The 13302-nt window shown below is 50.4% G+C and overlaps 1 protein-coding gene across 1 annotated transcript; it reads left to right on the plus strand.

The window, feature by feature from the left end:
- The first annotated feature begins 1216 nt into the window (after window positions 1-1216).
- On the plus strand, window positions 1217-11708 carry PAQR5 (progestin and adipoQ receptor family member 5). The gene is made up of 7 exons (XM_030015984.2): window positions 1217-1444; window positions 1654-1781; window positions 1912-2117; window positions 2789-2915; window positions 7639-7735; window positions 8262-8403; window positions 9032-11708. The coding sequence occupies exons 1-7, from the start codon at window positions 1394-1396 to the stop codon at window positions 9277-9279; spliced, it is 999 nt and encodes a 332-aa protein (XP_029871844.1). The 5' UTR covers window positions 1217-1393; the 3' UTR covers window positions 9280-11708.
- Window positions 11709-13302: the final 1594 nt, after the last annotated feature.

Raw genomic sequence — 13302 nt, forward strand, 5'->3', positions numbered from 1 at the left:
CCTCCAGCTGGGTCCTGAGGCTCTGGAGGCCACCGCAGGGTTCAGGTCCCTTTTCCCCATGGAGAAGTACAGGAATACTGGGGAGGGGGGGCTGCAGGCTCTGTGTAGCTTTAAGGCAGCATGCTTGTAGTTCAACAGCCGAGAAAAAAGCCTCTGATTTAAGTCTAATCTTTAACTAAAGGCATTTCCAGTTTTATTTTATGTCAGGTTTATTGCTTTCTTGCCTCGTTAATTTTTTCCCTTCTGTTAACCACCTCCCAGCCACCTCCCTCTCTCCAGGCACTCCCCGCACATGGTGGCCCATGGCATTTTGCCCGTGTCGTACCAGAGCTGCTTGGCTGCGAGGAGAGGTAGAGTATGGGCGGGGAGGAAGAGGAGGGGAAGACGAAGGGTAATGCCAGGGGCCGGGAAAGGGCAGCAAAGGGGTTTAATTTGGGACTAGCAAGTCTCTGTGCGGCACTGGCAACGCGTGCTGATGGCTGAAACTCGGTGTGTCCCGATGTGAAGTCATGGGACGGCTGGGGCAGCCGAATCGCCATCCCAGGAGCAGCATTCAGGAGGCTGATCTCACAAGCCGAGCCTCGGGCTCCCTTCTCACCCGGCTTCCCCTGGGCCAGGTGCTCCCTTGCAGAAGGGCACAGGAGATGATGATTTTCTTTTTCACCTTTATTTCACAGACCGGAGGTGGAGGTGGAGCGGGGAGAGGCAGCGCTGCCAAAGCCATCCACAGGTAAGAGAGGGAGACGCTGGGGCCGGAGGGGCTGCACCGTCGATGTACCAGGATGTTCGATGGGGAGCTGGCAGAGGGGAACCAGCCCAGGTGCTGCCTGGGACCCCATGTCCTCCCGGCTTCCCTGAGGGGACCTGCCTGCACCCCGCAGCCCCCCAACCCATGCCCAGGGCTTTTTGTGCAACTTTGAGGTGCTCCGGGGACATGGGCGCTTGTTCCTGCATCACCCCTGGCTCTGTTGGGGTGATAATAGCGGGGGTCAGTCCCTCGGGGTGGTGGGCACAGGGACATGCTGTCCTTCTCCACCTGCCCCTTTCGGGCACAGGTGGTAGGGAGGGATCTCAACATCCTCTGCAGGGATGGATGCCGTCTCCCCTCCCCATGCCATGGGAAGCCCCCAGGAAGCATTTAGCCACGTGCGGGTTTGGGACCCCGCATGGAGACACTGTGCCATGTCCCCACGAACACTCATCTCCCCCAGGCCACCCATCCTGAGCTCGAGGAGCATCGCTTCGACTGTCACGGGGCAGCCCTGTCCCCATACCATCGCTTCCCCAGCGGGGTGTGAGATGCAGCCAGGCGGGGTGTGAGGCACTGCCGGGGCTCGTCCCCAGGGAAGCCGAGCCGAAAACGTCCCTTGGAGCTGGAGCCCTGACCTGCGCAATGCTGAGCCTCAAGTTACCCCGGCTGCTTAGCATCAACCAAGTGCCTAAGGTCAGAGAGGAGCTTTTCTTCCCTAAGCCCAAAGCTTGGCGGGATTTTGGGAGGTGACGGGCAGCCCCTCCCCAGGACCACCTCCCATGGCAGAGGGGACATGGTTCTGTCCTCGTAGCAGGGTCCTGGGTCCCGAATCACAGGCAGCCTTTCAGCAGCCTTCCTTCCTTCTCCTCCGACTGCCGCCAGTGCCAGTCTTTGCCTTGCAGGGGTACCAGGAGCAGGGGATCCTCTTTGGGTATCGCCCCCCCCGAAGCTCGGCAGCAGACTGCCTCCTCAGCGTCTTCCAAATGACGAATGAGACCCTAAATATCTGGACGCATTTTGTGCCTGCCTGGTAGGTACCATGCTCTGGGTCTTCAGCATCTGTGGGAGGAGGTGGTGGGTCTCTGTGGTGGGAGCAAGGCTAGGGGAGCAGGGACGGGGGACACCCAAGGGTGCAATGCTCACCTTCCTCCATCCCACAGGTACTTCTTGTGGACCCTGGTGGGGCGGCTGCGGGGACCGGGGGGCCGGGAGGACCCCCACGCCTGGCCCCTCCTCGCCTACCTGCTGACCTGCTGCATCTACCCCCTCGCCTCCAGCTGCGCCCACACCTTCAGCACCATGTCCACCCGCGCCCGGCACATCTGCTACTTCTTCGATTACGCGGCTCTCAGCATGTACAGCTTGGGTAGGGACGGGCATGTCTGCGGAGGTTTTGGTGGGGTGCCAGACCCCAGCACTTCCCCGGGGCAGCAGGAGCTGAAGCACAGGGAGGCATCAGGGATGGGGCTGAACCCTGGGTGCTCAGATGGCTCGTACCTACCAGACAAGCAGAGCCGGTGGCTGCTTGTGTGTAGTTTCCACTCCTCCTCTTCCTCCTCCCTGCAGCCTGGAGCTTGGGAGGGACAGTGAAGCATCTCTGACGCTGCCACAAATAATAATTTGGGGCTGGATTTCATACTGGGCAGCCCTGGGATGGAGGCCTGGCTGTGTGACACTCTTCGGTCTTTGTAGTAAATAGAATAAGGAAAAAAACCACATTAAAGACAAATGCTGTCAGTGAAGTCGGTGGCCCCTTGCTGGGCTGCAAGCCCCGAGTAAGCAGCAGCAGCCGGGGTCTTTGCATGGCACAATGTGCCTCCAGCTCCCCAGGGAAAGGTGTCTGCAGGAGCTGGCTGTCGGGGCGTCTGCCTGATGCTCTCCATAGCTACTTAGCCGCTCCTCTACCTTAATTCATATCTCCCTTTCTTGAGAGCACCCAATGCCAAGTGCCAATTTGAAGGTTCACAGCTGTGCCCAGGAGGATGCTGAGGGTCCTGGCAGGACCTGGAACTAACTGAGCACCTCCTATATTTCCAGGGTCTGCGCTGGCATACTCGGCATACATTTTCCCAGCAGAATGGGTCAACAGCACTTTCCACCACTGCTACATCCCCATTGCGGTATTTAACACTGTCGTTAGCACCAGTCTGTCCTGCTATTCCAGGTAAGCCTCTGCTTTATCTGCCATGATGACTACAGCATAATCATTAATTAGTATTATTAATAAAGCTTTTCAATTACAGGCTGTATTGTAACAATATGAGCCTTCGGCTTAGGAAGGGGAAGAAGAGGACTTTTGGCTTTGGAAGTGTGTTGCGTGTGGGCACTAGGAGAGTTTGATGATCAAAAATGCAAACAAATTAAGTAGCTTTAATTTTTGAAAGTTCAAAAGGTAATTTTGTATGGTGTATGGCTGGCAGGAAGATACCCACCTCCAGCACCTTGTTCAGGCCGTTGTTTTTCTAACATAACCTGCAAAAAGGGGTGGGCTCCAGTGCCCCCAACATTTAAGCATGTCTTTAGGTTTAAACATGACATTAGTCCTGCCAAAGGCATGTATCAGCCTAAGTGCTGTGTGCGTGAGGGTGTGTTTATATGTGCATGCGTGTGTGTGTGTGTTTATATGTGTGTATAACAGATTTGCAGAGGAGGAACTTCAACATTCTCGCAGCTGATTGCATCATTTTTAAAGCATGAGCAGCATTGTGTGCGTGGTATTTTGTTCCTGAATGGCATTCAACAATTTGTTTGGAATAACTCAAATGTCTAAACTCTTTGGCTGATTTCCAGTGATACATGCTGTGCTAGATCTCTAGCTGGATTGGGTTTTGCTTAATTCATGGTACATACCCCCCTGAAGGCTGTGTTTGTAAAGCACTCATGTCTGTCATTGCGACGACACACAGTTTGCTTTGCAAAACGTACAATTCCTGTTTTCACAAGCAGTGCGAATAATTTGGCATTATTCCTTCCTTCTATTTTGGGGTGTCATTGTATTTTGGGGTGTCTTTGGCATGTGGTCACCTGTCGCAGCATCACATAACCCCAGGGGTCTTTTCCTCCCCGGCTGCCGTGGCCTGGGCAGCCCCCCCCAGGACCCCCCCAGCACAGTGCTGTGTTTTGATGCTGCTGCCTCGGCAGGGAGAAAGATGCTCCCATGCCCTGGCAAACACAGCAGGAAGAAATCATGCTGCCTGGCTGGCTCTGCTGCAAGAGGGTGGGATGCAGCAGGGTGGGATGCAGCTGAGCATCGCCATGTTTTCCCAAGAGGGAGAGTGCCAAGCTCTCAGTATTCCTTGCAGATCCTGCAAATTTGGCTCATTTAAGTGTCTGTTGAGTACAGGAGGATTTACTTGCATTTTAGTCTGTGGGTTACTCACTGGAGTAACTCCCTGGGGTAGAAGATTTGGACCTATCCTTGGTATTACTGAGCAGTACTGCAAACTCAAGGGTCTCTCTTGGATCACTCAGTGGATGATGCCAGTTGGGGCTTGGTATTTTTTCCTTATATTCCTCATTTCTTTCTCTTTCTTTTTCTCTTTTCCCCCTCTTATTTTTGTCTTGTGCGTCTCTTTATTGTCTCATTAGATGGGCTTAGCAAACGAAGCTCACTGACCATGTGCTAATCCTAGTACTTAACCACTTGAAGATAACACTTAGGAAATATCAGCAACTTGAGATCAGTTCCAGATTAATTTGGATTGTTAAAAAAAATTCTTGATCTGCAAATTTAATTGTCAGCATCTATCTACTACAAAACTGTAAGTACAGGTATGTGAAACACATGCAACTATCGCTATGTGATAGAATAGCAGTTCCTGTTGTCTCAGTAATTTTCATTAGAGAAGTAGTAAATCCATCAAATGTAGGCTTAAAAAAAAATCAACAAAGCATCATCCCTGGGTGAGCAGGAATACTGACTATACCATACCAGTGGGGCCCAGCAATGGTGCTGGGTTGCCCCCACGGTGGTGAGCAGAGAATGAGCCCCCGTAATTCGTCACTGCACCCTGCGCACACCGGGTCATGTCTGGAGACCGCGTTAGCCATGGGGATGCTGCCCCGGCACACTGGGCTGCCAGCATCCCCACGGCAGCTGCTCTCGCCCCGTGCCCCTCTGCACGCCCCATGCATGTGAGCATCTCAGCTGTGTCACACCAGCCAAAAGGTCCCTCCAAGGTGGGGGGGGTTGGATGGGAGCAGACCCAAAACCGAATTGTGCAATGGGCGGTGATGCTACCGAGCCGGTTGTGCTCGGAGGGGACCTGTCCAGGCACTCCCGCTCCTGCCCGGCTCGCCGAGGGCTCAGCAGCAGCACAGCAATGCTGTTGGGGCTGCTCCGCCAACCGCACCTTGGGCAGGGTTCTCTTCAGGAACGGGGAGGGTCCGTGGCTGCCGGCAGCCCTGGGCGCACGTGGCACTGCCAGGCACTGGAGTCACTTGAGGAGAGAGAGGTGAGCAGCACGCCTGGCCGTTTCAGAGAGGTTCTTTTGAGGGAAGGGCTCCTGAGCCCGGCTGAGCTTCTGCACCGTGGCCAAACGCAGCAGCAGAGTATGCTCAGCCTCTTGCATGCACCCTGTGAAGGTCGATGGGAGTATGGTTTAATGCAGAGGAGGATGCAGCAACATGATGAAGGCAGGGGCTTGCAGTGGGGCATCAGAAGAAAGGCATTTGCTAAGCTGCTGCACCAAATTTCCAACTTCTTAGGAAAATTTTCCAATCCTAGATGGGTGGTTGATGAGCCGACAGTAAGAATTTTTGTATGGTTGTTTTTTGCATCCTCTGCCCTAGGAACATTGAATTGCCAAACAGGGAAACGTATGCAGATGGATGAAATAAGTGTGTTTATCCTTTACGTGATGCTAGATACCTCTGTCACACTGAAATAGAGAGCATCCAACTGCACCCCCCCCCCACTGCAGGATGAGCAGCTGCACAAAAGGTTTCTTTTATGCTTGACAATTTGACATCTCCCTGAGGACATCCCCATGAAAGCAGAAAAACCTGTATGGGTTTTTCACACTGAGAACAGAGTACGCTTGAACTCTGCTACATCTCACGCCATCCTCTGTGAATAGGGCACTGTCCCTGGGGTTACCGTGTGCCTGGCCGTGCGCCCAGGCTGCAATACAGTGGCTCTGTTTTGGCAACAGAGGAGCGCAGGTTGGATTGGTACGTGGCCGAAGGAGTGGGAAGATGTGTGGCAAGGGTGAGCGCAGCACCGCGCAGCAGCAGGCGAGCAGGATGGAAGTACAGCCCTGGGCAGGTGAAACCACGGTAGGAAAATACAGCAGGAATCATGCAGAAATACAGCAGAAAAATAGAGGAGGAGGCATCTTCAGCATCATCGTGACGTCTTCTGAGCAAGCCACAAGCCATGGTGGAAGGCCAAACCCGGGAGGAGCAAGAGGAAAGCCCTTATGCAGTTAGTGGCTCTTGAGCATAAGTTGAAGTGTTGGGGTTTCAGTCTGTATTTTGGTTCATAGTGATTGAGCCCTTCTGCGTTGTGGGCAAGTCTGTTGTAATTCTGCTCGAGTTAATCTCCCTGTTTCCACATTGGGCTAAAACCCTACAAAAGTTGGTCTTTCCCAGCGGGGAGGCATCGGAGGCAGAGGTTTTCCATTCCTGGTCTGGAGCTCCCGTGGCTGCGGCGGGAAGGCAGGGTGATGGGCTCACTGCTGGAGCCCTCCTCGTGGGAGGGAGCATCCTGAACGCCACCGTGCTGCCCCCCAACTGCCCCCATGGCCGGAGGGGCAGGTGTTGGTGTGGGGCGCATTGACCATGCCGGTCTTGCTGCAGGCGGCTGGAGATGCTGCATGGAGCAGGATGGCTGGCGGCTGTGCCAGCATGTGCTGCTGGGCATCTCCGAGGCTCCCCTGGGCTTTCTGTCTCCAGGTTTCATTTGAGTTGTGTTCTCCATGCGGCAAGAGCAGGCCTGGGGCTTGGCACAGGGCTTGCAACCCAGCTCCAGGTTTTATAACGGCTTTTTGGGGGACCTGGGTGGTCAATTATTTTGTGATTTCAGCTATGAAGTATGTCCTACATTTCAGCAGCGTGATTTCCTGGGGAACAAAATGCAGAATAGTATTCCCTGTCCGGACATACACTTTCCTCCTCATATATGGTATGATTATAACCAACAGGCTGCTTCTTCCATTATAATGGTGATGTCATTAAAAACTAACTTGTTTAATTAATTTACTTTGTGATTTCAGTAACTCTCTCCATGCATTCTCAGAAATGACAATCGCAAAGTCTTGGCAGGATGTAAAAAAGAAAGATGCTGGGACATGTCATGCATTTCAGACATAAGCTGCAATACAGCTTAATTAACAAACAGTGACAATCACAGCCTGAATGCTGCATTACCTACAAAGCCTTCCAAACCAAGGCAGATGTATTCTCCTTGATTGCTGTGCTCAGAAAGCTTGGATTCAAAACCAAGAGTGAAAACTCAGTTAAAAACAACTGCAGGGGCAGCAGCTGTTAAAAGACCAGCTCTGCTTCTAGCTGCTGATGGGTAATGGTTAATGAGCAATGGTGAAAGAAGCAAAATCAGCCACGCCAGGATGGTGTAAAAAAGACTGTTTTCAGAGCTGCAGGGATGCACCTGCAAGAGTCAGAGCATAGAACAGGGGAGGGTGGCCCCTAAATCCTTCCTCCCCCAGCTCAGGGTTCTGCCAGGGAAGGTTCAGCCACATGAGATGAGGGTGGTCACAGCTTTAATACTCCCAGCAGACAAAAACCGCACTGCTCTGGCTGAATTCACAGTCATCTGTGGAAGGATGTATGTGCAGCCTATATACTGCAATTCACGGTCCCCAGCAAATGACTGACAAACAGAATCCAGCGCTTACGTTAGCCTAATCTGCCATGTTTGCCTCTAGGTTTCTGGAGGTGGAGCGGCCCAGGTTCAGCAAGGCTTCCCGCACCCTGGCCTTTGTGTACCCGTACCTCTTCGACAGCATCCCTCTCTTCTACAGGGTACGCCTACCACGGTCCATATTCACAGCACCGAGACATTTGCTTGCTGCAGGGTTGGAAATATCAGCTGCTTCATCTTAGTCTGAAAATATTTGGGAAAATATGCCAGCCTTCTTTTTTTTAAAGGAAAACAAACTCTGGCAGGAAAAGAGATTTGGTTATTTTTTCCTGCACCTACTGATAGGCAGATTCCTTCCACTTCAAAGCGCTACGTTCAAACTTTGCCCATACTGGAAAGTTACTGCCTTTGAAAGCTGCAAGTTTTCCAGTTCCTAAACTGGAGCAGGGTGGGAATTTTGCTGCAGTGAGGTCTAAGGACAGGATGTGCGGGGCTGGGACTTGCATGAAATGGAGGCGACAGCTCTTGTATTGAGCCCTGGGTCCTGCACCGTGTGCCCTGGTGTTGGGTGATGGGCAGCCAGAGACAATGGGGGCTCAGGGAATGGCACTGCCTCCTTTAGAAATGTGTTGTTCCCCTCTTTCCTTTGCACGGTACCCCTGCATGGATGCCTCTCTGCTGCTGCAGTTCTACTTGTGCACAGCAGAGAGCTGCACGGAGGCTGCGATCCTGGTCCACTACAAGCACACCATCTTTGCCTTCCTCACTTGCTTCATCTTCGCTAGCCATCTGCCAGAGAGACTTGCGCCAGGACACTTTGATTATATTGGTAAGTGCTGAAAGGGTGAGTTGGCATTGTTTTCTCATTATTTTCAGGATGAAAGCGCATTAATGCATGAGTGACTCCCAGAGGTTATAATATATTCCCTGCTGGAAATTCAAAATGTTTTACATACAAGATAGAGCAGTCCTGCCTAGGTAAAGTGGGAACAGCTCTGGAAGTGTGCTGTTTTCAAAATGTTTCACAGACGGTTTCTTGACCACAAAGCGCTCATTTCTCATGCAAAAAACCTCACCAGTGGCACAGCAGTGCTTCACAGTGCCATGTCAGGGCACTGCAGGAGCAGCCACCAAGGAGACTGGATGGCAGTCCTGGCCGCACTGGGGTTTTCCCTGTTCCCCCCTCCACACCATGCACAAGCACAATGCTCCTTAGCACATCGTGAGTGCCAGGACTGCAGCAGCAAGCTGCACGTCCCTCGCTTCCATTACAGCTGGCTGCGTTTTGGAAAGGAAGATCTCTGTGCTCTGGTGGCGCAATGATAAAAGCCACAGAAATTAGCAGAATAAATATTTAAAGGCAATGGATGCTAGGCAGAAGGTCTGCTGAGCCCTGACGGCAGTGTCTTAATGAAGCCCAAGGAGTTTCTTCGTGAGTGCTTTTGGCTTTGTTACAGGGCACAGCCACCAAGTTTTCCACGTCTGTGGGATTGTCGGCACGCACTTCCAGATGGAGGCCATCATGATGGACATGGCTGAGCGCCACGACCGGCTCCTGCCCACCTCGCTGCTTCCCTCCTCCCTGCAGACCCTTGGGTCGATGGGCATCTGCATGGCTGCGAGCCTGGCTGTTATTGGGCTCTGCTCGATGTCCCTGAGCTTCATGCCAGAGCCTCAGCACAGAGAAAAACCACATGGGCATTAGGCTTCAGGTCTAGATAGTATTTATGCTGCTCCACGGGAGACACCCTAAACAATACATGTATGGTATGGATGAGGAAGAGTTTATTTGCCTACGCTCTCTGAGAAAATGCTTATTTAAAATTTTCTCAAGAGCGAAACATATTGCACTGGTTTTTGTACATACAGCTTTAAAGCTGGGAACAGATTACGAAATGCTTTTAGTAGAGTTGCTATTTCACCACAAGAAATATTTAAAATAATCTTAACTTTTTCTGTAAAAGGGAGAGAAGTGCTAATACTTTCCAAAGCAATAGGCATTCATCAGGTCTGCCTTACGGAGGAGTCGGGGAGGCAAGTGAATGTGGATAACACCAGTCATCTGGTGACACAGATGTCCTTGTCATCAGTTTAGACCAATAGCCAAGACTCCTTGGCAAAGGCACGAGCAAGGGCTCTCCCAGGGGCTCCCTGACTAAGGTTTTCACCTTGAAAGTGACATTATTTTGGAGATTAAAACCTCAAATATCCATTTAACACAGCCTTACACTAAACCCAAGTGCCTGACAGATGTGGGATTGAGAGACTAGAGTTTGCCTACATTTTAAATTCAGCTATTTTTAATCATTACCCAGAGAGAATTATTCTGGAACTCTCCGTGGGACATTCCTCCAGAATAGCTTTTTTTTTTGACCAATTCTGGTGCATAGGTAAGTCCTGGGAAATTAATTCCCATGGGAGAGCTGAGCTCCCGCCTGTGTGGGCGATGTGACTGCCCGGCAGCTGATGCAGCCCCAAGCACAGAGCATGGGGGGCACCATCCATTCCTCCTTGCACTGGACACCTCCGTCCCGTACTCACAGCTGGGCTCTTTCTCTAATCTCATTTGTGGCATCAAAGGTAAATGGAGGAAGAAATACCTGCACCTGCCAGGTGACAACACGGGCTTCCTTACAAGCACTGTTTGGTACCGAGTGTTTAACACGTGTGTGAAGCTGCCTGCAGGCAGCTGCGCTGTTCAGAAAAGGTGTTTGACACCGTGTTGAGGGCGATGGCTGAGAAATTCATGACTGCCATGTCAGGACATCCTCTCCTGGGTGTTTCTGGAGGCAGGATACTGGGCTAGATGGACCCTTGGTCTGAAGGTGTGACTGATGGTAGAGCCATCACCTCTGAACCTCTCTAGCTTCTGGTCCCACTCGCATTGAAGAATGTTTTTCTTTTCATAAGGGAATAGGATGGGGGTGTCTGGGGAGAATAAAACATCAGCTGAGCAAGAAGTGGGAGTCTGTACAGCGTAGAGATGTGAGCATTGTTGGATGAAAGGCAGGAGTTAGAACAGCTGAGCTGGTAATGCACAGGGGACCAAAACCTGTAATTTTAAAGCATTTCCAGAGTTAGACCTCTGCTTACCCAGCAATAGCCCTGTGCTCTGGCAGTTGCTCGTCGCTTCCCTTTGCTGCTGCACCTAGATTTTACAGGCAGAAGCAGAGAGCCCTGGAGAGAGCCCGGAGGTCTCAGCCTGGTCCGGGCAAGGGGGAGGCAGCCCACGGGGAGAGCTCAGCTGGTGGCTCCAGCGACGGAGGTTGTCATGTTGGATTTACCTAACGCCGTGCAGGAGGTACAGGAACATGTGATGCAAAGATTACTGCTAGGGAATATTATCAAGCTTCTTGATAATCATACGGGTGTATAATTTGTTTTGTGTATAATTGCCTCTATCAAGGTATAATTGATGCACTTTTGAGTGACAATACAATGGCTCGTTAAATATATTATGGGACAAATAAGTCTTTCAAAAAATAGCTTTCTTTTGAAAGCTGACCAAGATTTATATTAATATTTATAAGCACTGGAACATAATTGTTTATTCAACAGTTTTATTTCATTAAAAGAGAAAACTAATATAACTATCGCACTGATATATGCTAACCTGATTTGTATAGTTTCATAAAAATACCGTCTGTGAAAATGAATCACTTCAGAGATAATTGCTAATAATTGCAAAGCTTATTTACCTTGTGTACTCATGTGACCGGAAAGGAATCTGGCTCTGCACGCAAGACATGATTTAAGAGTCTATAAAATTTACATGAATCATTATGCATTTTTTCTTAGTCATTTAACTTCTGAATTTGGGAAGTCCTCTCATCCTCTTTGGGTGAAATTATTTGTAGTAAAACTACATTAAAAAAACCCCCACCATATTATAGACTACCATAATCCCTCTGGATCCTGCAGCGCTGTGCATGGACCCTTTGTCTGGCATGTACGTTATGCACTGAATGAGTGAATGTTTGATCTTGAAGCAGCACAGGTCAGCCAGATTTCTTCTTCAGCTGGAGACAGACCTCCAAAAAGCTATTCAATGTACTAAATTTTATGCACATAAAAAATAAAAAATCTGTGTCAAATTGTTACAAGTAAATAATACAGGATATTTATTTGCTGGAACATGTTGTTTCATTGTGTCTCTGTGCCCAGTCCAGAGCAAATCCCAAACAAAACTATTAACTTTATGACCAAATCCCAGAGAACATCACGCATCTGCTCTTCAGCCAAGCAGGTTTTACTGCCCTGATGAACTAGGCAGATACAGCAGATTTTTAGGTCTATCGAGTTCCTTTGGGCTAAGGTAAAAGGTGAATCTGAATATTGCTGAATAACGCTTAATCCAAAATGAGCTGGAGTGAGGGTATGAAAGTGATTGTGGCAGGACTGTCTTCTGGAGCATGTCCCTGGGCGAGGCACGCACTGTCGCTGGGCTTGCTGTACCTTCAGTCTTGGGAAAGGCGTCTGGTGTGTGCGAATTGTTAGCTTGCTTGTTAAACCACCTTTCCTCCTCTGACGATACAGAATTGTGCTCTCATCCATCCTGTGTGTATCATCTTCCAAGTGGATATCGGTATGCTGGGTTTAATTTATTAAGTCCTAAGTGGTCTGGGATCCACGAGAAGCGAGACGCTGCCGTGGCTGTCAGCGGAAGAGTGAGCTGAGTTTTTTGCTGCGAGAAGTGCAGCTTCAGGCGTCATTATCCATTAGTCCCGAGGGCCTTGGGAATTCAGTCTGGTTTGAGGACAGCAGCCCCATCTTACCAGTTTTAGGGTGCAGGGGAAGGACAGTCGTGGCTTGCAAGGCGCTCTGTGACAGTGGGACTGCACGCGGGGCTCTGGTTCTGCTCCTGGGGAGGCCAGTTCAATTTTGACCGCTTCTATCTTTGATGTGTGCGATGAGAACATTAAGAAACGTGTCTGTTTTGATGTATTTTAAAACAGTGTTTGAGAAGTGAAGGCTGGCCCGGGACACTAGCTTCTTCTGATAGTGGTCACAGTAAAAAATACAAGACCGCTTGCTGGGATTTCTTTGGATTTTCTTTTTCTTTTTTTTTTCCCTTAAGGGGGTAAGCTTACTTGATTTGGTTAATTTGCACTAAAAGTGAGAATTGACTGGAGTCTGTGGTTTGAGAGAGACTGAGTTCAACCCACTGGAGGCCTTAGAGCTGCTACCCAGGGTTAAAACCCAATTACTTCATCCTTTACCCCAGTTTCCCCATTTGAATTAGAAGAGCATTTCCTTGTCAGGAAGTTAGGTCTTTCAATGGACTTGTTTGGCCAGGATTTTTACGTGTGTCTTAACTTCACATTTTAGGCTTTGTTTTCCACCATTAAGCATCTCCTACAGGCTAGGAAATAACTAATTTACCTCCAAGCAGGTAGCGGCTTAGCCACAGGGAGGCCCTGGCCCAGCGAACTTGCTGGATGACACCTCTCCTCCTGAGCCCCAACCTTTATTTCAACTAAGCAAATAAAAGAGGCAAATACAAGACAAGCCAGAGCCCGGGCAGCCTTCCAGGGAGAGCCTCCCCAGGCCTAGCCTTAAGCCCTGGCCTTGAACTCCGGTGACATTATTGTCTCTGTCCCTGCTCCAGCGTATGGTGGCGTGGCTGGTGGACAAGCGGTCCCGGGGTGGGATGGCGGGGTGTGGAGGGGCGGCTTCCCGCTCCCCTGTGGGGCACCCAGAGCCCTCTCAGCACGGCGGCTTCAGCCAT

The sequence above is a fragment of the Aquila chrysaetos genome, chromosome 5 (assembly GCF_900496995.4).
Source record: "Aquila chrysaetos chrysaetos chromosome 5, bAquChr1.4, whole genome shotgun sequence".
NCBI lineage: Eukaryota > Metazoa > Chordata > Aves > Accipitriformes > Accipitridae > Aquila > Aquila chrysaetos.